A 27,502-nucleotide genomic window follows, 5' to 3' on the forward strand; every position below is an offset into this window, starting at 1 on the left:
ATCTTATGACATAGTCGTGTATTTAGGTTCGGCAATTTCGGCAGATTTGTAGTCGGCAAGGTTATGGTGGTCGGCGAATGCGCCACTTTTTAGTTTATCTACGGAGGGTTAAATCGAGTGACCGTTAACAATCCATCTTGGGCTTAAACTATTAACATAAGGGTATGAAGATACTTTCGGTTTATGATAATTTGTTGGGGAATCTTTTTGGTTCATGACAGAAGCTAATCTCGGACCCTTTATATAGTGTGCTCTAAGTTTTATGATAGCGTTTTATCTTGTTTCCTGCATAATAATGGATGTATGGGATCGGAAAAATACAGTTGAGATACGCTTTAACAAATAGTGTGTGAATCGAAGTGATGTATTATTTACAGCTAACTTTTCTTTAATCTCCAAAGTTTTAGTTCTAGTATGTTGTACGCAGACATTATAAATACTACAAATACCTAGTATGAAACCTGCGAGAAAAATTTAAAAATTGTCTAGACGGAATAGTTCATGTACCTGTACAGTAAATATCCTGCTCCTAAGATCGATGACCTATTATAGTTTGTATTAAAATGTAATACTTTATATAAATAATTTGTACCTACTTATTTGACAATAGGTGAAATTGTCTAGGCGTACACATTAGGTTATTATGAAATACTTTAACCTTGTAACAATCTGGACATTAAAATCATTTGCTACTTGTATACTTAATTATATTATATATACCTAACGAGCGTGCCGCAGTAACATACAATTAAGTTAACAATAATTATAACCTACTTCAAACATAAAAGCTGGAACTTATTTAAAACAAATAAAGGAAGTAGGTATATTCGTATGTCTATAATGAATGAATTAATTATTATTTCTTAATACAAAACATAGCCTCGTTTCCAAACCCTATATCCGACTAGTCACAAGTAATTAATTCAAACATCCTAATCATTTCCTTTCAATTAGGATAGAATGAAATAGATGAATCGATAGAGGAGAAACCGCAGAAAATCCGCAAAACGCCGTAAATCCGGCGGAAAATGCCGGATATCTCGACAGTACTTAACATAATCCTCTGTTATCGGAAGCGCAGCTCGTCTAATAGCCGGTGTGCACCCAGCCTAAGTCGTGAAATATGCAGGTCATATACGAGGGCCCTTAAAACGTTTTCAGTTGTGAATTTTAAAAGGGCTCCGTTTTGAACTACGGTTCCGCGATGGCACTACACTTTGTAAATTTTAGTTTCGATATGAAACTTTAAAAGCTGGTTTGAGAAGTCCTCCTCGCGCAAACCATTTCCGTAATGGACCTGAAGCATTACATTTAACGTTTTTGGTTTATTTTTCAGTGCTCGTGAATTTTGTATGCATCATGGTCTCGTCGCTGAGGAAAACTCATTCAATGCTCTGATAGACATTGAGACGTTAAAAGGTTTACAAAAATCTAAAAACATCAGTATTGCTGCAAAATTCAAATAAGTACGAGCCTATTATTTTTATTTAAATATTCCATAATATAGAGCGAATAGGCTTTCACTGGGATCTGCGGCTTCATTTCCACCAACCGTCAGTGCCCTTGCCACAAGTCTCGATCTATAAACTGAACAAGGAGATATTCCTGTTTTTTATTCATGAATCTTTTCACTTGATGGTATGAAAGCAGATTATAATTTAATGAAAAACTGAAACCCTTAAATTAATGTTGAGCGCTATCCAGTTACCCGCGAACGAAGTTTTATTAGAATATTTTATTAAAATGAGAGTTAAAGCGTATGAATGACATGTATTGCATATTGAAATTTATAGTTAAATTAGGAAATATAGAATTAAAACACACACACGAATACTCCGAATATTTCAGTTTAAAATCCAGCTCGTATCGAAGAATTTTCCATTGTATATTTTCTCATTTAAATTTTAATTTAAGTTTTACCTCAATATTTATTGAATGTTACAAGCGTTATCACACGCATTGCATTCTCGTTTCTATGAACTTTGATTTGATAAGCACTCGCATTGTTGATAACACGCTATATCTTTAGCAAACTCACACTTTATAACAAAAGCGATGTTTTCTTGCCCTCAATAAATATCTATACGAATATATTTCTGTATTTTTAAAGCTTCCAAAATATTCTACAAACATTATTCGTTGAAAGTAACCGTATACATTTTTTTCTTAAACTTACTTAGTAAATTCGGTTATCACGGGAAGCCTTTTTCACTTTGCTGTATAATATATAGCGTTTGTCCATTAACCAATACGTTTTTAGATTTGGTAAATACTCTCAAAGATTTTCTTTTTATACAAAGTTGCTTCAACTTTTTTACAATTTACTAAAAACATTTTTTTTTATAAAGACAGAGAATATTTGAGGTCGCACAGATAAATAATATTATTGAATATTCTGTTTCATTCGTTATTTGGACACAAGTTAATTAAATAAAATACCACAAATCCACTAATTATAGAGTGTTTGTGTTCAAGTTGTTATTTACAAATCGTAGTTACAACACCATATAACTTTATTACGTTGTTTTTTAATGGTATAATAATCTCTTTATATTTTAGAACTGCCAATTAGATCTATTAAAAACATTATGGTATATTCCAAATAATCTAATAACAATATTTTATTTTATCGATTACAAATTTTTGATAGATTTAAGTAATGCTTTTTTTATATTTGTTATTGTATTTTTTTTTAATATCATAAAAAATATCTGTGTTTTGAGAATGTTGGCGCGTATATCATTCTTCTCAGTGTTCCAATCCACATATGTATATTTTGTGATTTTAAATCATTAATTCTTCTGTTGGAAATATTTCAATTACATTGATTTTACTTAAGTCTAATAATGTTGCATAGCTTTATTCATAATTTTAATTAGAACAATATATGCCTATGGTTTTAGTAAACACGTTCACTATGATATAGAACAGGCCGTATTTTCCACCAATCACACATAGAAACATTTTCCATGGGAGGTGTTCAATTAAATCTGTTATCAATTATAAAACCAAGATTCATGTGTTTGCTTACCACATCCATTTGTGAGCAAGACGAGTTACACTCTGTATCCTTGTAATGTAGACAGTGGAGACTAAGGTTCAGTATAGTCGGTATATTTAAAATGTTTGGAAGAATTAATATGTATGATCTTCATTTGATGCAAGTCTACAACTCTCAAATCATAAGCATATTTACACAAACTTATTTTAAGTGACTTCTTGTCTTCTTAGAGCGCCTCAATGATGCAATTTTCTGTTATACTCGAGATATGAATCGCAGCTTCACCATTTTTAATGACTTTTGCTATTAATAGGGAACATCATCAAAAACGTAACATAATGATATCAAATATTATCGCTTGAATGAGACTAAGCTCATCGGATACTACGCGTTTTCTATTATTTTCTATCTACATGATCTTGACGTTCGGTTTATTTACAGCAATGTGATTTCAAGCAGACGAGATGAAGGACACTTTCGTCTAATCAAAAACTTAGTTTCATTTAAAAAGCTATACCTCTGGTTTCTGTTCTTCTCATTCTTGGGTTATACTATACCAATATTTTATTCTTAGGTTCCAGTGTGTTTGATGTGATAACCTTAAGTCCGATTAAATATATTACATTTTTTCAACATTTTTTGCACGTACGTTAATCTTTTTTGATATAAAAAATTTACATAAATTATATGAAAAACGCAATTTGCTTTATCATTATAATAATGTTCAATGAGAATGATTCATAGACAGTACAAAGTCTACATGAGTAAGTAATATGTTAGAAAAAGATTTGTGTTTTTTTCCCTGATGAACAATCACCATCAACAGCTTGTCCACCTTCTGCTGAGTTCCTGTATGCTGTATACATTTTGCTTCTTCACAATACATATGAACGGTTTCCCCTTAGTAATGGAATATCCCACGTTTAAGCTAGGCATAATCCGCGAACATTTACTTATTAAAAACTGAAATTGTACCGAATGTGGAGTGACGATGGCAATCTGTGTTGAACATAATGATGATCTTGATGGATTTATTTTGGAGTGTATTTTAACGTATACCGTTGTGATGAATTTTGACGAATTTTTATATAACCGAAATAGACAAAGAATCAAACAGTCCATTTAATTCGTGTTACCAACACTTGTAATCGATATCTTCAGACATATTTTATCATGGACATAAAGTATTTATGACTTTATTTAGGTATAGTTTCCTGTTTTTATAAATAACGAATTATATTTTTTAAGTTATATATAAATTGTACCCAATTGAATTTGATGTATTAATATTATCTGTATTCTGATAAGTTATGCATATAGTATACTGTATTTAGGCAAAATCATTTATTTTACATCCGATGCTTTATATTAGACATTAGCTCTCTGTTGACGGCGTACGGTATTCGGTGGGTAGTGAGGGATACGAATCATTTTATGGTTATACCTGGAAGCGACCTTACAAGCAAATAGGTCAAATACCTATATTTAATACATTAGATCAATCGTACTTTCGTCTTGATAACATCATTCAAAAGCACATAGCTGCCTGATATTTTTTTATGAGCGGGGGTAATTTGAAACATCGTGTTAATATCTTTTTAAGTTAATCAAATCATTTTAAGTTAGCAGGTCTCCCTCTCTCCTATTTCTCCTTTTACCTGATACCTACCTATGACTTTCTTTATCAGTATTTAATAGGAAAATCCTTCAATTAGTGTGACTTCTCAAGATGTTTTGTATTTTGTTATAGCACATTGTAATATAAAATCAGTTTTATTTAAATATATTTAAGATCTATAATTAATTTGTCAGAATCTTTATTTTCTATACAAAAATATTTTCTTTTTGTGATTGTGCATTTTTTGAATATTACTCCAATATCCTGTGTAGTTCCCATTGAATTTTGTCGACGTTATCTGTTTTGATCTAAAACATTTCATGTGTTTGTTTCTTTTCAAATGTCCAAGTTAAGGTTCTACCTGAATCAATGTCTGGTCGGACGCACAGGAGTCGATGTTGTCTTACAGTCGCATAAACTTAATATTTATAAAACTATGTATTCAATAACTTGATAATTATATACTAACATATTAAAACGCTCCTCACAAGAATGGTATAAATATTTTTATTTCATGTCATCCTTAACAGAGCTGATAAATACCTCCACGTTTTTAGATTAAACTATTCTTTATGATTTACATTACAATAGTTCCTAATGAGAGCAGGATCTAATCCCGTTTTCGTCTATACTTCGTGTATACGTCTCGAAGGTATTTCAAAGAGTCGGTGTACCAGAGGTGAGAGATGGAGAATTCCTCATCGATGACGAAGGAGACCGGAGAGGAGAGTGTCGCCGCGGGCCAACGTAACGGCACCAACTCACTCACTGCTGGCGTTGGATCCCTGTTAATGTATAAAATGTCGGGTTCCTATGAAGTTATTATAGCTAACGCTTAACTAAAAAAAAAACAAGTTGAAAGAATTATTAAACATATTATTACCAATGAAAATAAGAATTTCGATTAAACATAAAAAAATAATTGAAATTGCCACAAAAGATAATAAACATACCCAAATTTGGCAAAGTTTGTCCATAAAGTTGTCATTCTATTTATCATTTTATCTTCAAAAAGAGTAGGAAGACCCATCACTCGGAACAAGTAGAACAAATCTTCAGCGTGAGTCGCCCCTTTCTTGGATTCAAAGGTCTTACCAATAGCTAATTTAATTAAATTGCGCCATCCGCTATATTTAAAGAGGTAGCTGTATACAGGCTTATCATTAGTGTTGAGATAAATTTCAGTTTCTTCTAAGATTGGATACGTAAAGTATACTTCTCCATGGAAACGTGATAAATTTGCTAAAGTTCTTTTAGATATTTCCTCATCGCCAATATAATAATTCCTAAGCTTATCTCCGATTTTTTTCCGTTCCGATTCTAAAGGTATCGATAAGTCTTTTGGCAGTGATTTTTCTAATTTTATATTTGGAATTGTTGTATCATTTTCCAGACTAGCAAAAAGTAAACCTTCTTCAATATTGGAACCTATCATTATGGGCACCTTATTATAATGACCTTTGGTTAGTACGTTATAAGGAACAGCGGTTAAGAATGGTTCTATACCTTCAAATTGTTTTTCAATACAGGGTGTATAAAGGCATTCAGATATTATAATATTTCCCTCTTTCCTAGGCACCCTAGTCACGATAAGCTCTGAATCAGATTTATTCAATAATATTTTGTATAATTCCTGAGCATCTTCCGTTAAGTGTCCCATTACTTTTGTTATTAAACTGGCCATGTAGACTGGTTTAAATTGCAGAACCCAAGAACTTAAAGAAGATCCGCTCTGCATGATGGCCCTGTGAAACAATCCTTTGGACATTGGCGATACAATATGAAGAGATACAGATGCTGCGCCAGCGCTTTCTCCAAATATTGTGACATTATCACTATCACCACCAAAGGCCTTAATGTTGTTCTGAATCCATTTCAGGGCAGCTACTTGATCCTTCAGCCCAGCGTTACCTGGCGCTTCTTTGATTCTGAGACAGCCAAAACCTTGAATATTTAATCTATAATTTACCGTCACTAATATTACGCCTTTGCTAACGATATAATCTGGACCATACATATAAGGTGTTGCTGACCCATCGTAAAATCCCCCACCATGGAAAAATACCATAACAGGATATCTAGAATTGTGTGATGCATCTAATGGAGTATAAATGTTTAAAGTGAGACAATTCTTTTGTCCTACAACGAGACTTTCGCCAATTCTCTGAAAACAACGTACATTTTCTTCTATCGCTTCAAAAACACCGTCCCAATTCAGGTTCACATCAGGTCCCTAAAAGTAATACAATTTGAAAGAATAAAAATATTGATGTGTTCTGTGTGTGAAAGATTTTTTCAAAATAACTTTTTTTCATTAAAATATTTTTTTTTATCAAACTTCAGGTTATTAATTACGTAAAAATATATTGCTATAAAATATTGAAAGATTCAATTACAAAAACATATATATAATTTATATGTAAATATTATATTTTCATACCTGAAATCGTTTGATAGGATGCCTGGCGTAAGGAATCGCCAGGTATCGCTTGTGGGAGCCATCAGGCGCAAGAACACCACGCAACCATCCACCGGTCACATGAACCAGTGGTGTCGGTTGCTGAACTAAACGAGCGGCCCACAGGGACCACAACACAACCCAATAGAACTTCATCACTCAGAACAACAACGCGGTTGCAAAATCATATCTCGTATTCAGTGTTAATAACTCAATTACTTCTTTATAATGCAAAGTTCACATGTTCCAAATGTGTCATTGTGACAGGCCGTTATCAAACACACTATCAAGGCGATAAAGATGACTTATAATTTATTTATCTATAATATATATACATAGCTGAAACACTTCACCATTAACCAGGAACTCACAATGCGTTCTTGTTCTTTGCGTTACAATGTTTCGACTGGCTTGATTCGAGTTTGAACCCTCAAGGACGTTCGGAACGATGACTCGTATTATTACACTTACATAATAGATTATTCGCTTCATAATATCAACTGGTTATTACAATTATTTACATAAATCAGAGTCATGGTTAATATAATTCATTTCGGAATCGATTAACTAATAAAACTACCATTACTACTTTGTATTGTCTTTATTCTGTATAAACAACAAAACCTCTAGTCTTTCTCACGCAGTGTATAGCAAATTATGTTTTTTCTTCCTATACAATGACCTTTACATTTATTGTAAATATACAAGTTGTGTTAACAATGTAAATTACGTTAATTTTACTAAACATATTTATATTCAATAACTACATTTTAGCTATTGCTTATATGTAGTTTAAAACATTTTACAATCAATTCCTATCATATCCAAATTACGAATTACGAGTAACCAGAACTTACTATCCAATAAGTTCGAAATCTTGTTCGACGTAAATCGCTTTCAAAACATAGTAAGGGCTTTTATACACATTATAATTAAGAGTAGTTAGAATTTTGTATTAAGAAGTATCTACAATCTATATTTTTTTATTAGTAGATATGTAAAACAAACAAATTAAAATTATTATTTATGCTTAATGTATTATTTTATATACATTTCGTAATAAATACGCAGCATGTATTACAAACATATAAGGAAAAACGTGTAATCCAGGTCTCACTGGCGTGTATGTTGGACGCTACACTTTTTAACTATGAATTTTATACATTTGTATTACGGTATATTATTGAATAGACGGATTTGCACAATGAAAGTAAGCTGTTGTCGGTCACTTAAATGGCAGTGAATGTAGCCGCGTTTACCACCGCTTTGACGAATATCATTCGTGCACCGGCTTAAGACGAGACCTGTTGAGTTGGATTTAATGATATAAATAAAATAATGTGTCTTGATTAGTAGAAAATGTGAACTAAAGAAGAAGTGATCAAAAAATGTATATATGAATAGAAATATTGTGTATATCATATATTAAATGCATCCTGTATAAAGTGGTCTTAAAACACGCAAATGGAAAAAACTTGTGTCTGTGGAAAAAAATTGATGAGATTCTAATGAAGTCTTACTGGCTGATATTATGGTCGCTATGGGCAGCGCGACTTGTACGGCAACCAACATTGCCTGTGCGAATATCTGGTGGCCTCGTCCGTGGTAGCCTGGCAGCTGATGGATCATATGTCAGCTATCTAGGTCTACCCTATGCTTCATATCAAAATAGATTTCAGGTAGTCTAACCATACCTTGGTATATATACAAATATTTTAATCTTTGTGCCCTTAGCACCAGCTTCTAGTTCTATCGTCAAAGTAACCAAGTTTTTTTTCATAAATCTATAACAATAGACCGAATGAAACTGAACAACAAGCCCCATATTAAATTATTATTTCAAAACTGTACAAGATGACACTGGGAAATAATTTGTATTATTTATCTTGCGAGTTCTATAATGTCATTGACATATTACTTAATACTAAATCGATGAATCTGATAAAACTTATCTGGTAGTTATTTATTAATTCTGTTACGACTTGTCAAAAAAATATAATAAATAGAATAAGTGAAACTCTTAACGATTTAAATGAAACTAGTATTATTCGGATTTACTACGCGGATTTTATTATTTAAAAACTACATAATCCCGACGTTTCGGTTACTTTGCAGCAACCGTGATCACACCTCGTCTGCCCGTGATCACGGTTGCTGCAAAGTAACCGAAACGTCGGGATTATGTAGTTTTTAAATAATAAAATCCGCGTAGTAAATCCGAATAATACTAGTTTCATTTAAATGAATACTCGCGAAAATCTTAGATCTCTTAACGATTTATTTAATAGAAACAAACAAGGAGCGAATTTATAGATAGGAATAAAATGTCACTTTTAATTTCAGCCTTCTCAGCCATCTGCAGAATGGAACGGCGTATTCGACGCCACCGAGGAGCATGTACGATGCTCTCAGAGATTCTCTACCACTTGGATAAACGGCCAGGAAGACTGTCTCACTCTGAACGTATATACTCCGATACCATATGTGACAACAGAGAAACTGCTGCCAGTTATGGTTTTCATTCACGGAGGAGGATACAGAGATGGTTCCGGCTCTCCTTTTCTTTATGGACCTGATTATTTAATACGTCACGGAGTGGTACTAGTCACTTTTAACTATAGACTTGAAGTATTGGGCTTCCTGTGCTTGGGTATAAAAGACGCACCTGGTAACATGGGTCTAAAAGATCAGGTGCAAGCCCTGCGCTGGGTTAAGGAAAATATAAGAGCTTTTGGAGGAGATCCCAATCAAGTGACACTGTTTGGAGAGAGTGCCGGCTCAGCTTCCGTACTATATCATATTGTCTCTCCTTTGTCTACAGGATTATTTCACAGAGCAATAATGCAAAGCGGTTCCGCCATTTCACCCTGGAGTTTACAATTCGAGCCATTTAAAACGGCTTCATATTTAGTTCATCAAATTGGATATAAATTAGAAGATCCTACAGAAATTCTTAAATTACTATCAAAAATGTCCGTCAAAGAATTACTATCCACTCGTGTTCCCAGAGCGAAGGGTGACGTCATATTGTCAGAAAATATATTTGTCCCGTGTATTGAAAAAAATAATCTCGATGAAGAAAAATTCCTAACCGATTCCCCGTATAATTTAATTTCGAAAGGTCAATTTAACAAAGTTCCAATAATAATGGGTTATAACAACGCCGAGGGCTATATGTTTATTGGAAAAGAAAATAAGACTACTTTGGAGACATTCAATTTTTACGACGCTTTACCGAGAGATTTAGAATTTCCGTTAGCATCAGAAAAACATGTCGTTGCAAAAAAAATGGAAAACCAATATTACAAGAGAAAAGATTTTGGAAATGACAAACTGATTAGAATAGCGAAATACGAAGGTGACTCTGGAATCGTATATCCAGTGACTGCGACAATAGAATTACTTTCAGCCAGTATGGAGTATCCGGTGTATGCTTATAAGTTTTGTTATGATGGATGGATGAATCTTATCAAAATGTTGTTCAGGCTTTGGAAGTATCCCGGAGCGACGCATGCTGATGATTTATTTTACATATTTAAAGTGAAAGCGACGCTTCCACAATCATTTATAGAAAAGAATATTATTGACAGAATGGCATTAATGTGGACTAACTTCGCTAAATACGGGTACGTGTTTAAACTGTACTTGTATTTTTTCATATTTATTTGTTAAAAAAAGTTTAATATTCTTTTTATATTCCAGAAATCCTACCCCTGGGACTCAAGAGCAACTACCCAAAAAATGGTATTCAATAAATAGAAAAAATCCTCAACTCTATATCATAGACAAGGAGTTCTCCTCGGCAGGTCTGTGGGATGACGAAGATTTAAGATTTTGGAATGAAACCTACTCCAAATACAGAAGAAGAAAATAAAGCATAGAAAGATAACAGAAAGAAACAAATATTCAAACACGACTAGAATTAAGAGAATTATTATATAGTTATTTTGAAGGTAGCTTCAGGGAGGGAGGGTTGAAATATAAAGGTTTTATATTATATTAAATTTTATTAGAATTTATAGTCATATAAATTATAACATTCTTTACATTTTGTAAAAATATCTATAAAAGGTCCGTTTGAAGGATTTGATGATCTGCAATTTAAAATTAAAAGTCGAGGACCTTTTACATACTGTATAGGAAAATATTTGCCAACTTTTTTTATTATACGATCAACAATAACAACAAATACGTTAAGACTTATTAGATATCTTTATGGACAATCTTTGGCTTTTTAAAAGCTAAATAAAAATAAATACAAAGTCAAAATTCAATTCCATAGAGCAGTAAAATACAATTGTTTAAAACTAATTCAAAGATAAGACCAAAATGCTTTGTTTATTTAACATTGTGCGAGTAAAGATACAAAAAGTATAGACTTCAGGATAGTTCTTATTGATCGACAATGTTTGAATTGTCAAAAAGGAATGTCTTGTTGTCTTTATTCACTTAAGAGATCCTAAATAAAAATAACAAGAAGAAAATAAAGAGACTATAAATATTTATTTATAAAAAAAAATATGCCATATTGGCAGATGGTTCACGAAACAGCACATTCTTCATTATGTAGAGACAACAGTTTTCTTAAAACAACCAGAAATATGTCGCACCATATTGTAAGCAGTTTATATTTTCATTAGATGGATCTTCAATAATTTAGTAAATTTAATAGGATTTAAGTACTTCTGTGAATGAAAGGTTGGGTAATAATTTTTTATTTATATAACGGTGGTGGCTAAAACTCGAAAGAAAACCTAAAATTTGGTTTGAGTGATACAACATTGTACATAGTACCACTATAGAAATCAAACTAAAAAGACAATATTTTAACGAATTTTATGGATATATTATACAACAGATTTTAATTTTATAGCTAGTATCCAAATATCATTATCCCAATATTATAACAAACTATTCCAAACAATAATATAAATACACAATGTATAAAATATTTTTTTTGCAGATTATCAACATGGCTGATATTAGTTTCGCTTTTTCCTCTAAATCGCTAATTTAGTCTCTTAATTCTTTTTAAATAACTTATAGGAAATAATAGTAGAGTCAAAACTATGAATCTCTTTAATATTTTGTACTTGTCGAAGGTCTAATACTGTTATTACCATAAATGATTTCGACAGACATCTACAAACAAAGTTCATGGCTCGGTGAGATAAGTGGTTTGTTTGTAACTACTACCATTTTGTGATAATTATTTGTTCTAGAAAATAAGTAATAGCGTTTTTAACTCAAGCGAAATAAAATTATATTATCCTCCAATTTAAAGGAAACATGTATATACTCACACAAGTATACATGATAAAATAGCTAATCCTCCACGACGCCGAGGAATGTCTTGCATCTAAACTTATATTTGGATATAGAATTTATATGTCGATGGTACAATATTCTACTTATAAAAATACACTTTATTTAAATCAATAGTCACAAAAACATTTAGTGTTTTCCAAATATAATCAATCCATTTCAGAGGAGTTAAGTTTATATTTTTTATACATAGAGTCTTCAACACTACGTACAGTTCAAGTTTGTGAAATAGCCAGTCTTGTCTTCCTTCCGCTATCTTGAAAAAACTATAAACCTATAAATAATTTGTATGAAATATTTTTTTACAATTTATTTTTATTACCATATTAAAATATTTTATGCCATAGTTATGGGAGTTCTCCAATAAAATAAGGATAAGACTGCAAACATTTTACATTTCAGTGTTATATTTTTTCAATGTTTTAAATATAATCACGTAGCATCTAAATAATTCATAGAGAAGATATTTATACTATCATTGTTTTTTTCAATATTGTCATTAATAATTTTTGTAATTACTTTTGCTATCGTCAAATTAATATACTTTTAAAAAAATATTCACTGTTTTCCGGACCGGTAAAGACTTGGTAATAATGATTAAATCTATTTAATAATAGAAACTGGTATTAGTTATATGTAATAAGGGAAGTACTACTGATTAAGGACAGAACAATAGTGAAACGTTCAAAACACTTTCGAAACAAAAAACGTTAATGGTATAAATATTTGTCGTTATTTCCTGCATTTTTTTAATAATTTTAAACCAATTTCTGTTGATAAATTCAGCTCTTGTCTTAAGCTTGTCCTGATTTATTATCTAAGCGTCCTTTGATATGAAAACATCAGTCGATTTTTGATAATGTATTTGTATGTTATTAACTTTATTCGGTGCAAGTAAATTTGAATATAAAATAATTATTATGCGTCCGCGCACAACGACAGGACGCGACCTCACACTACCCGCCAGCGACTCTGATCATACGAACGTGTTATTTATCATATAAATAAATAATCCATATATATATATCATTCATTTACACAAGTGATAATAAAAAGTTAAGGTTATTAATTTAATACTATATCCCATGAAATGAGTTAAAGTTAAGTGAGTCGTCTGTGTAATATGAAGTGGTTAGTGCTTCTGTCGTTGGTGCTGGCTAACTTGGTTAGGACACCTTCTCCCATAGTGAGAGTGGGGAGCGGTTTGGTGAGGGGCCTTGTCAGTGATGACGGCAAGATCCACCAGTACCTTGGAGTGCCGTACGCGACAGTGGACAAGAGCAATCGATTTCAGGTTAGTGGTTCAAAGATACTACGCACTATTCTTATCAGTAATACAATTATATTTATACCTCATTGAGCACACACATATGTTTATATAATGTTCTGTCCTTGTATGTACTACTACGTTATGTACATTTATAATATTATATTTGTAAATTGTGTTATTGTTACATATTGATTTTGAATTAATTATTTACCTTTTTTTGTTTGTTCGCTACGACTTTTATAAATAACATTATCTGAAATTAGGATCGAATATTTTTTTACGATCCTTAAACAGTAAACCATGTCGAGGTGGAAGTGTTAATAACATTCCGATTGTTTATTAAAATCAATTAATATGGAAAAAAATTATTTAGTATTAAGCCGTGTTAAGTAAGTTTTAAAGCACAAAATTACACGACTCAGTGAGTTATTCAAGGATTCTTGCTCATTGCAACTCGACGGCCGTGATTGATCTGAAATGGTTCCAACATTGGATTTTCCTTCCCGTATAGTGAAGTTTTTGTACAAAAAATACGAAAAAAACAGCTATTGTTTATAAAATGTATTAAATAAAATTCGCACATATATTATATGATGAATTCAATAATATGAGAACATATGTCGAATATAATGTGAGGTCGGATCCTATTCGCTGTGGCCGATCTCTATATTTTAATCTCTATATTTTTATTGTAAAAATAAAAGTTTTTCATGCGCACAGACTTATTGGCTTAGTAGGAACACCAAACGGCTGGACTGATTTTGATATTTTGCTTTAAAATAGCTGCATATAAAGGGCAACTTGATATCTTTTGGATTTTTAAAATTTAATAAATTCATTATATATTTTTAATAAACTCATTATATATTTTTAATAAACTCATTATATATTTTTAATAAACTCATTATATATTTCATTTTATTTTGTTTTTGAAATCTCTATCTTACGTAATAATGTAATAAGGAAAAACGGAAAACAATTAAATATTTTCCTAAGAACGGAAAACATAATTTCAATATTTTCTGCCAATTAAGTAAATTAATATTAATTTTATTTTATGGTGATAATTAAAGTAAACAACGGTTCACAAGAAATACATTAAATTAAATTAAATGTGATCTTGTATCAATATAAATTTAAAGAATTCTTGGAAAAAAAACGCAATATACCAAAAATGTATCAGGTTTCTGATTTTTTACCTAGAATATAATTAATTTTTCAGGCTCCACTACCGCCGCCAAAATGGGAAGGAATCTTGGAAGCAATAGACGAAAATGTGAGATGTCCACAAAAAATGATCGGACCTATTATATTCGGAGAAGAAAACTGTTTAAAACTTAATATACACACTCCAGTTACTAAAAAAAACCTACTTCCAGTCATGGTTTATATTCATGGAGGGGGTTTTATAGAAGGCACCGGTTCCTCATTTTTGTATGGACCGGATTTCATAGTTGAACAGGATGTCGTATTTGTTGGAATCAATTATAGATTAAATGTCGAAGGTTTTCTCTGTTTAGGCATTAAAGAGGCACCTGGTAACGCTGGGCTGAAAGATCAGATAGCGGCTCTGAAGTGGGTTCAAGAAAATATTGTAGCATTTGGTGGTGATCCTAATAACGTAACATTATTTGGTGAGAGTGCTGGAGCGGTCTCTATATCTTATCTGATTATGTCCCCTGAAGCTAAAGGTCTCTTTCATAGAGCTATTTTACAAAGTGGCGCCACATTAGCGCCGTGGGCGATACAACATGATCCTATAAAAACAGCTCGCAAATTATCTCGCAAGTTTGGTTATGGCGGTAAGGATCCTTATAAGATTTATAAAACGTTATCCAAACAATCGGTCAATGATTTACTCGAGGCAATTAAATATACCAAGGTCAAAAATCTTATAACCTCAGATATTTTATTTGTGCCATGCGTTGAGAAAATCATACCGGGTGTAACACCTGCAGTTCCTGAATACCCTGTGAATGCTATAAAATCTGGAAATTACTTTAAAATACCAATGATCATAGGCAATACTGATCTTGAAGGTATTTATTTTGTCGGATCCACCTACGGAAACAGTTTAAAGAACATGGAAGAACAGGTAAATCCATTTGATCTCTTCTTTGACGATTTGCAATACCCTTCGAAGGAAATTCAGAATGCTACTATGTCTGATATTTTGCAATATTATTTTCCATCCAACAAATCGGATTTGATAATGGAGTTAGTGGATTTTTTTTCGGATCTTCATATAAAATACCCGATAGCTGTTGAGTCTAGCCTGTACTCTAAGACCACCGATCAGCCCATATACTACTACGTTTTTAAATATGGTGGATTCCTTAATATGGCCAAGTTTATATCCGGCTTTTTTATAAAAGAGGGAGCTTCGCACGCCGACGATCTCTTGTACCTTTTCAAACCAAGCTCATTTCCCTTACCAATGAGATATTTTGAAATGGATATGATGAAGCGAATGGTGTCACTCTGGACTAACTTCGCAAAACACGGGTAAGAATATTCAACTTTAAGGCAAGGCTGATTCAATATGAAAAAACATCATTGCATTATACTTCAATAATTGAAACACAAATCATTCCGAATATTATCATATATAATAGATACCACTAAAATCGAACAATTTTAATGCATAATAGTAAAGTTACAACATGAACGAGAGCTCGAACAACAATTATTAAAGCATAAACAAAACTCCAAGCGAATAAATACATTTCGGTGAAAAATTCTAGCGGCTGGCATTTTGTATGAGAATCACGTCCATCGGTGTTATTATATCGACAAATTTATTTACGAAGCTCGAGAGCTGCGCGAATGCGAATTTCATTTATATATGAAATTGCTAAATATGAGCGAGTTCTGTTTTAGAAACGGACATTGCAATGAAATTTGGGAGCGAAAGTTTTGGCAGTTTGTGTTATTAGGTTTATCATTTGCTTTGTTCATTACATTGCTGTTCTTAGTTGGCTTCATTTAGAGGTAGTCCTGCAATATTTCATACAAATTCAAAATTCTATATTTTCGTTTCAGTGACCCTACACCGAAAACGACGAAGCTCCTTCCGATACGTTGGAAGCCGAGTCGGTCGTCTAATCCCACAGCACTTGTCATCGACAAAAGTCTCAGCTCCGCTCCTATGTGGAAGGAAGAGACGATTGCATTATGGAATAAAACTTATACGAAATACAGGAGAAAAAGATATGGGTTTCATTGACATTTGGTTAGTTAAGGTTCATTCGGACAAGTTGAAAATGTACCTATAATGTCAAATTAATATAAGAGTCCGTAAGGTAAATTGATTGTAAATCAAAATCATAAAAAAATGTATAAAGTTATTATTAATATACAAAGTATAATGGTCTGTGGTCAACCTTAGCCTTGGCGCCTTTGCAAGCCAAATCTGTGTTTGTCTGGCGGCTTATAACAATAAGTCCAATTGCGGAGTTATTTATTTATTGTATAAATTATTTAAAATAACTTTAATACGTCCAAAGATTAAATATATATGTATATTAAAATCTTTCAAGGTACAAATAAAATTTGTTTTAAGTTTTTAAACATGTGATTTTTAAGGGAACTTTTTGATTTACTTAACAATGAGTTACTAATTTGATTTTTAGTTCATAAATATTTATTGTTATTTACTTTTTGCACAATATATAATACTATTTACTACTATTTTTTGAAAAGAAATTATTTATTCACACCATGTTAAAAATTCTTCCATATTTTAACTTCGCTTATAGCAATAAGTTCTAGTATAAAATAAAGCGCTCTCTCAATAATAAAAAATAAATGTAGATATTTTCGTAAAACTGAAATTAAAATGTCAAGGCAGCTGAAACATCATTTAGATAAACAATCAAAAATTCTTCAACAGACAGCAAAAATGTTGATAAACAGGAAGGCAAAAGAAAAAAGGGCCGCAAAGTAACAAGTTGGCAAGTACAGTCGCTGAAGGCTGTTTGTCTGTCAACTGCGCTTATAGCAAAAACTTGGACGCCCCGAGCGTTTGAACTCTCGGATTAAAATAAAATGTTTCTGAACAAAAGTGGCTCGAGCAAAGCTTCCTTTCTGATTGTTACTGTGCTTATCAACCTCACTTCACTGTTTGTGTTTAAATAACCAAAGTTTTTCATGTTTGGAAATTTGTAGCCACTTGAATGAAAAAAGTAATATTGTTCGATAGAAAAAAATTAAGTGGAGCTATTATATAATGAGACGGTTATGAAATATTAAAAAATACAATGTCAAATAGAATAAGGTTTTAACCGTATTTGTTGTACAACGTCCTATTTAGATAATGTACCCTACACATGACATAGCGGACCAGAAATTATGACATTAGCAGTCCATCTGCGCGGATGAGGTAAGTAAACAGTTTAAGTTCGTCAGCGATGGCAAATTGCTGAACAAGTGAACTACCCACAAGTTCCCAACTACTCGACGTAATTTTGATGTTTAGCAACTAGAAGGAAACGCGGTAAGGTCGCGGATTTGTTCATACCGTGCCGATATTATATGTAGCGATGTCCTAAAATAAATGAAAGAAACCGTCAGCTTATGTTGCGCTGGGAATTAAATAAAAATGAAATTTAAATCAAAAATACCTCAAAATAGAATGTTTAATGTAAGAAAGGACCTCAAGGGGATATTCTAAAAGTAAACAACTTTGTATCTCACTTCTCTCCTACAACTTGTACTCTATAAAGTAAACTGCAATTTTTCCGCTTCGCCAACCATTTGATTTTTATGTCTTATAAAAGAAAATTAAAAACTAAAAAATAAGCTTGAAATGACTAATCCGTTATATCGAAAGATGTTGCTTGCTGTTGCTTTACAATATTGAGTAATTTCAAATGTTTACAAGGATTTAATATATTCATTACATAATTCATTCTAATTTAGAAAACAACACATGGCTGTCTATTAAATCAATACCGCGGTTATCATTTCTCTATTACTATAACTTTATACCCGTACCTAATAATACCGAAACTATTTTACATCATTGTTATAATAGTTTTAAAGTACCTTATCCTTCAAGTGTACGAAAATGAACATAATTATTTTTTTTTTGCTACAATATTTCAATGAGATTTTTTACAGAACTTTTTTTATTCAAAAATATAATATGTTTAACATTTTTTCATACACAAGATTTTCTACATTGAATATAAACATCAACCATGCTTCAATATAAAGATCCCACTAATAATAAGGAATAGTTCATTCGTACAGAGACAGTTATTTCATTATCTAGAAAATTAAATAAAAGTATATTGTAAATATAAAACAATCTTAATACTTAGATTGAATTAAAATATCTATAAAAGCATGTATTTCATTTGGCGCATTGTTTAGCTTAAATAATAGGAGTAGATTAAGCATAATACAAATAGTTGCAAGGAGTTGTGCAGCTCAGCGGCACGAAGGGAGTCGTGGATTCCTTATAAAATGCAATTATGCCAAGCGCGAGCCGTCGGACGGACGGCTGTTAATCCGCGTAATAAAGAAAAATACCCGGGAAGCGAAGGCTAATTGTTATAAACTGGGAAAACATGCAAATTGGACTTCCTCAGGCTTTTAATTCTAAAGTTATCCCGTTCGGTCTTGTAGTGTAATGACTGGAATTCCGGGTTAGCTTTTGTTATGAACTACCCTTTCAGACGATCAACAGAGGCCTAGACAACTAAAAAGAAGTGTAATAATATGAACGGAAAAGTTAATAAAGCAAACTAATGATGACATAATAAAGACTTTCTAGTTGTTGGCTCCGCTTGAAAATCAATGTAAGCCAGTTATCACTGGGATGATATTATTAAAGTTGATAGTTTATGGAGTCTTGAGACGCAAGTGTTCGCCATTTAATTTAAATGCTTTACGGGCCCGAGGACCTCGGGGAGCGATATCTTCCAGAACTATTACATGATGAACTTAACAGCTGGAAGAAGCCTCCTTAAATATACATATTAATATTGACTTATATTATCGAAAGTCAATTATGTGTTTAGATTAATACTAACATTTATCTTTTGAATTCAATATTATTGTTGAAGCTAACAATATAATAAGATTTATTGTATAAATTGTAGCAATAAAATGTATTCCTAACATAGTGCTCACATAAAATATTTATTAAAGAAGCCAGTCTCTTTGAAAATAACGGAAAACTAGAACTAATCACAAAAAACACGAGTCAATTACGATATTATATGATTTTTTTCTAGATAATATGTTTTTATAACAATAGTTGTCATATAATATCCAATTTTGTTGAATAAGAAAACCTAGACATATCGGCAATTATTAATATAAGAAGACCATTCTTGAATCAAATTCGTTGAACTACATAAAAAATGTGCTTTTTTGGTCTCAGCAATATGTTTTTTTAGGTCGGGACTAGTTTACGACTCATTAAGTATTTTTTAAGGATTCCTCTTTTAGTTCAAGTTATAATGAACTCCTCATCGACTAAGTCAATCATATCTGTGTCATTTAACACGCCTTACGCAACATTACTTCACAATTCTCGCCACTTTCCGTTAACGGCCTGCCGCTAGTCTAGTACGTAGTCTGCTGACATCGATTGCTTGGGAGGTACCTACCTCCAGTAACTAACACTCGGACACTATTTTTTAGTTTCGTTATGAAGTTAAAAGAAAATAATGTAACGCCAGTACCAAGTCCATTCTCAGGAAGAGCTCGAAAATAGGTTCTAGCAATTATGAGACAATGAAGGCTTATTTGAAAACATATGTAATATTTTACGTGTGTCTGTATGTGTCTGGTAGTTTGTTGACATCTGTTGTTCAACTGGGTCAAGGCAAGTTACGTGGAGTGCGCAGTGCCTTCAGACAAAACAGGTATTTTAGTATACCATACGCAACTAGCGACAGATTCCAGGTTAGTTAAATGTTGTACTACTCGTGAATAACTATTTATATAACTATTTGTATGAACATTATAACAATAACAATACTATACTCACTTCACTGATCGTAAGAGTTTCCATAAGATAATCAATGTAATATTTAAATGAATAGTTTTATTATTAATCTTAGAATTTTCAAACCAAAGATTATAGTGTAACTTATTAAATTAACGAATATCTATTATTGCAAATTTTCAAACGTTAGAAAACATATAACCGTTGATATTTCAATCAATAATGATTGAATTATAGATTATCCAACCTTTTTTAAGTCGAATTATTGTTTCAGTCTCCTCGAGAGCCTCCAAAGTGGAGAGGGATATTGAATGCTATAAATCCTTTTGTGAGATGTCCACAAAAAATCTCCTTTTTCATAACAGGCACCGAAGATTGCCTTTATTTAGATGTGTATACTCCAGAACAAGCAAAACCAAAACAAAAACTACCAGTTATGGTGTTTTTCCATGGTGGAGCATATTTTAAGGGCAGCAAAGAATTGTACGATCCACAATTTCTAGTCATGAAAGATGTGATAGTTGTAATAGTTAATTATAGGTTAGGGGTCTTGGGATTCCTGTGTCTAAATGGAGTATCTAACTTAGGATTAAGAGACCAGGTAGCAGCCTTAAAATGGATAAAAAAAAATATCAGTGCATTCGGTGGCGATTCCGACAATGTGACTCTTTGTGGCCAGAGCGCCGGCGCCAGCTCGGCTTCGTTACACTTATTGTCTAAACATAGTACGGGTTTATTCCATAAGATGATTCTTATGAGTGGAACGGCGTTATCGACTTGGGCATTTAATATCGAGCCTCTCAAGCCAGCGATGCAAGATGCGCAAGAAATTGCTTATGTCAGCAACGAGAAGGAGGTGTACAATACATTTGCCAAGGCGCCCCTGTCAGCACTTATGTACGCTACACACGACACCTCAGTAAACCCGCGCTACTTTAAGTACTCGCCGTGTGTAGACGACAATTTTCCGGACCCATTTTTCCTCAATGCGCCGTATGAAATTTTTAAATCGGGAAACTTCAACAAAGTCCCCGTAATTATAGGTTATACTGATATGGAAGGTGCATTTTTTCATAGATTGTTAAATGACAAATTAGCAAAGGATTTAAATGACAATTTTATAGATATGTTGCCATGCGTATTCTCTTCATGTTCGAAAGAAGAAAAGCAAAACATTGAACGAATGATACGTTCCCATTACTTCGGTGATAAAACCATAAATTACAAAACATCGTTCATCGGCTTGGCAAATTATTTTTCAGATTGGATTGCATATGGAACAATTAACGCGTTTTCTAAAATATTGTCGCAGTACTCTGACCAACCTGTATTTAATTACCAGTTTTCATATGAAGGAGGAAGAAATTTTGGCAAATTTATTTCTGGTTTCAATTTCAATGGTACTACGCATGCTGGGGAACTATTTTACATTTTTAAGCCCTTAGGTTTATCGCTACCACTGTTGGAGAGAGACCACAGAATGATCAACATGTTTACCACTTTCATTAGTAACTTTATGAAATATGGGTACGTGTCAGAACTTTCACTTTGTAACATATACATAATAGTAATAGTTATATGTAAAAAAATATACTATAACACAGCTGTACCTTGTCATAATTTCCCTTTCACTTTTTTCTTATATTATTTATTTAAAGTGTACATTTTCCACAAAAGTTCTTTATATTAAAGGGAACCCACACCGAATACACGAAACGAACAACTTCACTGGCCTTCAGCAAATCTAAATTCATCAAACATCTTAGTTATCGACGAGAAAATGTCTTTGATTGACCTTCCTCGTAAACAACAGCGAGGCGAGTTCTTCTTGAGGATGCTATGCACGTTTGGGAAAAATGGCTATGTGCCTTGCGAGAGCGAGCAACTGTGTACAGAGGAAAATAAATAATGTGTTATAAAAATGTTGTAATATATACAAAAGTACCGATGAAATTATACAGAAAAAATATTTGTTAAAACCGTAAATTATTACGAATAAATGTAATTAATGTATTTTATCGTCTCGAAATAAACTTACCAATAAGGATCACTGTGACGAGACAAATAAAATGAAGTAAGACCAAACGGGATCAGAGGAATGCGAGTTTTATATAAACAATCAGACGAATGGTCCATGTGAAATGAAATAAACTGTAGATTTGCAAACAAGCCCGAGGGTGCGGCCACGACAAACAGTCCGCCTTTTATAAATATGCAGATCAAATATTAAAAGGAACTCTCTAGAAATCCAGAGCACTGAATACAAATGAACTAAAAATATAAAATAATTTTCAATAGACTCTATTTCAAACGTTGATTCCCGCATTCATTATATTGTGTGGCGATCTTTGAGGACAGATTAAAAATTTTCTCATATGTACTAGAGAATTAGTTTTAATTAGCAGAAAAGTTAATCGAGAGTCAGAACATGGTATATAAACATATCACCTTAGAGGATATTCGTGAATTAAAGTATTACGTATAAAGTTGATAGCTACATCGCAAGGCAACACGGATCTATGAATCACAGTTTGTAAATTCAAGTCATTCAGTTCATATAAACATTGTATCAAATTCCGAAGCATTGTACATACGATATCGAAAAGCAGACACAAACAGTCCTCACTGCTGGTGTACTCTGCAGCATCTGAAGATAAATATTCAATGTTTTCATTCAATTTCTCGCGACCGCCGGCTCCCGTCGCTGCTCAAACACCGATAGAAACTTATTTCGTATTGACCCACGGAGGTCTTGTTGAATATTTTTATAAGCTCGCATATGAGATGGATTTTATTAATCTGGAGAGAACATTTATACGTTTATACTTTGAGAGCTTCAAGCTATTATCGATGAATCTCGGTTAAATAAGAATAATTTAAAGTAATCATTTTCGCTTATATATATTTTCGTTTGAGTTAAAATCATTTTTAAACGAGATGCGAGTTAATAAAATATTTACATTAAAATATATTCGAAATAATCGACAGCGTTCAAGCAAAATTAAACATTTTATATAATTGAATTAATCGGCGTCCGATAAATAAGTACGACGATAAATTTCAATATTTGATTTGCGTATTCGTTGATAATGATATATATAAAATATTTAATATTCCGATCATATTTAAATAAACACAACTGATAACTTATACTCTAACCCATATTATCAAAAATTTCGTTAGTACCATCTTTATCAAAGCAAAACACTATTAACATGTCATTATGTATTCAATAACTCACTCAAATTTCTTTCTTCATAATTACGTAAGTTTAGTTATTCGTCAAGCCAAGTTTTTTTACCGACTAACTATTTAAGAATTTACAAGCAATTATTTTTTATGAAACGTCTCAAGTGACATGACAACTGTCATTATAATAACCACCTATCAAAACCGTCTAAAATGATTGTCATGAAATGTATAATTTAGCAGTTTACTATGGAAGTTTATTACATTATAAGAACATGCAAAGTCAATAACTGAACCTAAAGTGAATTTTATTTAAACAATTCTAATTCAGACCCAAACATAAAATACGTTAACAAAATTACTATTATTAAATTAATAATATCGTAATTTCAATGAATCCAAGCCGTAACATAAATTACCAATAACGTCAGTGCCCAGTAGCTTGTATTGAGTCGGCCTCGTCTCGTTACAGAATGCTCCCCAATACTTTTTTTGTATTATCATAATTATTCAATGGTTCGTTATCTGTGGGTGTCATTTGAAGTCATCATTTATATTATTACCATATATCAGCTATATTTCAGTATTGTATGTGTTTTAATGCTGCATATTTAACATAAATTTAATATTTTCTGTAACATAAAAATAGGATTAAAGTTTTATGACTTGCAAGATTATTGCGAGCACACGTTTAAATTAAAGTATATTATCTGATATGACTCGCGTTTTTTATTTTTATTGTTATTGTTCGGACCTTTCAGTTGCTTCTCAGTAATAAAAGTGTGTATCATTTAGTCTTATTTCTCATGTACCAATTTTTTCATTTAATCTCGTATTTTGATAGATTTTATTTTGACTAATTTTTGCGATACATTTAGATGAAATTACGGAGCATAATAGGTAACTGTGACGATGTATAATGACATCATTGAAAGCAGAAACCTGGAGTACATCAGCATACAATATCTGAGCATCGTGACCATCGCTTTCTTTTATAAATGTTGGTTTTAAGTAACTGAACAAAATATATTTGTATGTAAGACTCATGAGTTTCATCGTAATTTCAAGAGAGATTGCTACAGCAAAAGGGACATCTCGAATCCAACTGCAGTATACTGTACTGGTGTGGGATAGTATTCGAGTTTGACTTATTTCAATCAAAGCTTAAGTTCTATAACATCTCTAACGTTTGATGTCATATCATAACTTAACAAATCCTTACTACATCCATCGGCTTCGCTATAGGTATTTATTTAAAATGAAATAATATCGTTTTGTTTATGTAATAATTTAAGATAATTCTTTTGAATCCTTTCAAATACTGTCAGGAGTCATAAGGCCAGAAACGACTTTTTCCATTTTCAGCGTATTTAGATATCTTCGGAGTTCGCAACTAAGGGTAAACTGTAAACATCCAATCTTCAACTTCATCAGCTTCAACATTCGATAATCATTAAAAAGTTACATTCACATCACTCATTTTGAAATATAACTTAAAAAAATATAGTGTCATCTCTGTTATTTTAGCGAACTAATGGCAACAAACACCTGATGTTCTGTTAAGCAAACAGCAAACAAAACTAGGAATTATTGTATGTTTTATGTATTGTATTGTATTGAAAAAGTCCGTTACAGGTAGATAGATCACTACAAAACAATCGACACAATTCGTCTTACACTTGAAATGATTCATGTATCGTTTACAGAAAATACTTTAAAGACCTCCTGTACTCGTATTATTTCATAAGTTTAATAAGAAACCATGAATGTTTTGTAAAAATGCTCCTCATTTGGTCTGAGGATTATAATTAACTCATATTTGACAGTTTCTTATGGTTACAAGTAAAATATAAAATATATCTTTAGATTGCATTCAATAAAATATGAGTTCCTAATTACCTTACTATTCTTATTATACAACTCATAAAAGAAATTTTAAAGAAGCCTACTGTGATATCCATTACGAAAAATGTTGAACTTTAAAGTACAATAGGTTTGTTTTTGACATTTTAATGGGGTTTTTAAGATGGAAGAAATCATAAATATGAGTAAACAAGGGAGGACCGCTGTTTACAAATAATATCGAAAATGATTTTTACAAACACTGTTGCGAGTGTGTTAACATAGGACGTTTGTACAGCGGACAGATTGTGTAAGTAAACAATTTGTCCTCCTTTCCTTCAATTCACATGAGCTTTGAATAACTACAGTTTATAAATCCGGTCAAGGCTTGAAACTTATCGGCTTTGTAGTGGGAAAATGTAATCCAAAATAAAATAAAAAATCTGATTTGATTGCTAAGAAAAAAACTGTGGCAAGCTTCTTTGTTTTCATTTGTATGTAAGCAACTGTTATATTAAAGGAACATTTTCGTTGACATTTATAAAATTTAGAAGTTTTGAAAATAAAACTCGTAGTTTTATCAGCTCTACTGATTATATATATATTACATAATGTCGTAAAGTGTGTTGGAACTTAGTTACCTTTTTATTTATGATCCCGAATTGTCAATTTATAATTATTAATTAATCTTGATCAAATTTTTTAATAATTAAAATTACTCCACCGAACTTTGACGACATTCACATCATTTTGAGGTCCTTATTGTGTCTTGATTTAAAATTGTTCTCGGGTTCTGAAATCTTAAGTAGTCTCATTGCTGGCACTAAACTTTCCGTGAATATAAGCTATTTGATTTCGTTTGCAATCAAATCATTTTATCCAGTGTAAATGCTCTCCGTATATTCGAAATAACTTGAGATTGATAATTTATTAATAATAAATTTATTTTACTTAGACAGTAGTATCACAGATTACCAGATGGCCGTTATTCAGCTTATAATCAATTAATTATTTTGAGTTCAATACTAGAATATAAATGTCAATATGTTTGACAACACACACGATGAGGAACCTTCGCGGATTCTAATCATATGTGTGTGAAAGTTACGGTAGTGTGCGTATTGTTCCTATGTAAAATGTATTAATTATTGTTAATATCATGTACCAAACCACTTTTTAAACTTCTCGTGCGTATAACCTAAAATATTTTGAATTTCACATTCATCAGTACCTACTTGCAATTCTCTTTAAATACAATAGGTAGGAATTTTACTCTTTATTAATATAAATACCAATTTAATTATTAATAGCTACCAATTATTTAATAGTTTTCTTTACTTCTTGTGAATGACCTACAGAATATCAGATTTATTTTATAAATAATATCAAACGCCACAAGAACGTCATTTAACTGTAATTTGTAAAGCTGTGCTCTCCTGGCTGCAGTTCGTAAGGTATATCTCACTCGGGGAAGTTCCAATTTCCCATAAAGCCATATGTGACTGATGTGGCTTATAAGTGTCTTAGGAGGTAAGGAAAGTGCTATAACCAGGTCAGAAGGTAACGCTGACATCATACTGGTTAAGTTTGGTCAGATTTGATACGTAAATTGTTGTTCATATTAAGAAACAATTAACTTTGATAAAGTCTTCAAGGTTCTTTTTAATTACCTTCTTTTTATAAAAACTGTGGTTACCATCGTGAATAAAATAAAACGCAAGTGATATTTGAATTAAATGTATTGTACAAAAAGAAACAAATTACAACATAAGAAATATATTGCTCGATATTCCGAGACTAGATCTTTGTTCCTAAAGTGTAAGGAACGTTATCCAATG

The 27,502-nt window shown here is 31.9% G+C and overlaps 4 protein-coding genes and 1 long non-coding RNA gene across 5 annotated transcripts; 3 read left to right on the forward strand and 2 right to left on the reverse strand.

Annotated features, from left to right (window-relative positions):
• Positions 1-1,446: 1,446 nt before the first annotated feature.
• Positions 1,447-2,021, reverse strand: LOC133320316 (uncharacterized). The gene is made up of 2 exons (XR_009753707.1): positions 1,827-2,021; positions 1,447-1,587 (listed from the first exon to the last, which is right to left on the reverse strand). It is a non-coding gene; the product is annotated as an uncharacterized LOC133320316 (long non-coding RNA).
• Positions 2,022-5,110: 3,089 nt separating this feature from the next.
• LOC116771814 (esterase FE4-like) lies at positions 5,111-7,487 on the reverse strand. The gene is made up of 3 exons (XM_032663789.2): positions 7,060-7,487; positions 5,573-6,852; positions 5,111-5,404 (listed from the first exon to the last, which is right to left on the reverse strand). Exons 1-3 carry the CDS (start codon positions 7,231-7,233, stop codon positions 5,230-5,232), a joined length of 1,629 nt encoding a protein of 542 aa, XP_032519680.2. The 5' UTR covers positions 7,234-7,487; the 3' UTR covers positions 5,111-5,229.
• An 873-nt stretch (positions 7,488-8,360) lies between these two features.
• LOC116771815 (acetylcholinesterase-like) lies at positions 8,361-11,932 on the forward strand. The gene is made up of 3 exons (XM_032663790.2): positions 8,361-8,756; positions 9,421-10,703; positions 10,780-11,932. The coding sequence occupies exons 1-3, from the start codon at positions 8,586-8,588 to the stop codon at positions 10,949-10,951; spliced, it is 1,626 nt and encodes a 541-aa protein (XP_032519681.2). The 5' UTR covers positions 8,361-8,585; the 3' UTR covers positions 10,952-11,932.
• Positions 11,933-12,678: 746 nt separating this feature from the next.
• LOC116772046 (juvenile hormone esterase-like) lies at positions 12,679-17,361 on the forward strand. Its single transcript, XM_032664074.2, has 3 exons — positions 12,679-13,696; positions 14,895-16,177; positions 16,715-17,361. Exons 1-3 carry the CDS (start codon positions 13,526-13,528, stop codon positions 16,896-16,898), a joined length of 1,638 nt encoding a protein of 545 aa, XP_032519965.2. The 5' UTR covers positions 12,679-13,525; the 3' UTR covers positions 16,899-17,361.
• A 2,883-nt stretch (positions 17,362-20,244) lies between these two features.
• On the forward strand, positions 20,245-23,881 carry LOC133320320 (juvenile hormone esterase-like). The gene is made up of 3 exons (XM_061528340.1): positions 20,245-20,590; positions 20,908-22,160; positions 22,326-23,881. Exons 1-3 carry the CDS (start codon positions 20,420-20,422, stop codon positions 22,540-22,542), a joined length of 1,641 nt encoding a protein of 546 aa, XP_061384324.1. The 5' UTR covers positions 20,245-20,419; the 3' UTR covers positions 22,543-23,881.
• The last annotated feature ends 3,621 nt before the right edge of the window (positions 23,882-27,502 follow it).

Source organism: Danaus plexippus, assembly GCF_018135715.1.
Source record: "Danaus plexippus chromosome 16 unlocalized genomic scaffold, MEX_DaPlex mxdp_31, whole genome shotgun sequence".
NCBI classification, from domain to species: domain Eukaryota; kingdom Metazoa; phylum Arthropoda; class Insecta; order Lepidoptera; family Nymphalidae; genus Danaus; species Danaus plexippus.

What these genes read in the sequence shown, in the direction of transcription:
- LOC133320320 (XM_061528340.1), top strand. Translation starts at nt 20,420, where the DNA reads ATGAAGGCTTATTTGAAAACATATGTAATATTTTACGTGTGTCTGTAT. An exon ending in CAACTAGCGACAGATTCCAG is followed by an intron (nt 20,591 to 20,907) that starts GTTAGTTAAATG and finishes TTATTGTTTCAG; the next exon opens with TCTCCTCGAGAGCCTCCAAA. An exon ending in AGTAACTTTATGAAATATGG is followed by an intron (nt 22,161 to 22,325) that starts GTACGTGTCAGA and finishes TTTATATTAAAG; the next exon opens with GGAACCCACACCGAATACAC.
- LOC116771815 (XM_032663790.2), top strand. Translation starts at nt 8,586, where the DNA reads ATGAAGTCTTACTGGCTGATATTATGGTCGCTATGGGCAGCGCGACTT. An exon ending in CATATCAAAATAGATTTCAG is followed by an intron (nt 8,757 to 9,420) that starts GTAGTCTAACCA and finishes TTTTAATTTCAG; the next exon opens with CCTTCTCAGCCATCTGCAGA. An exon ending in ACTAACTTCGCTAAATACGG is followed by an intron (nt 10,704 to 10,779) that starts GTACGTGTTTAA and finishes TTTATATTCCAG; the next exon opens with AAATCCTACCCCTGGGACTC.
- LOC116771814 (XM_032663789.2), bottom strand. Translation starts at nt 7,233, where the DNA reads ATGAAGTTCTATTGGGTTGTGTTGTGGTCCCTGTGGGCCGCTCGTTTA. An exon ending in ATCCTATCAAACGATTTCAG is followed by an intron (nt 6,853 to 7,059) that starts GTATGAAAATAT and finishes TATTACTTTTAG; the next exon opens with GGACCTGATGTGAACCTGAA. An exon ending in ACAAACTTTGCCAAATTTGG is followed by an intron (nt 5,405 to 5,572) that starts GTATGTTTATTA and finishes ATACATTAACAG; the next exon opens with GGATCCAACGCCAGCAGTGA.
- LOC116772046 (XM_032664074.2), top strand. Translation starts at nt 13,526, where the DNA reads ATGAAGTGGTTAGTGCTTCTGTCGTTGGTGCTGGCTAACTTGGTTAGG. An exon ending in ACAAGAGCAATCGATTTCAG is followed by an intron (nt 13,697 to 14,894) that starts GTTAGTGGTTCA and finishes TTAATTTTTCAG; the next exon opens with GCTCCACTACCGCCGCCAAA. An exon ending in ACTAACTTCGCAAAACACGG is followed by an intron (nt 16,178 to 16,714) that starts GTAAGAATATTC and finishes TTTTCGTTTCAG; the next exon opens with TGACCCTACACCGAAAACGA.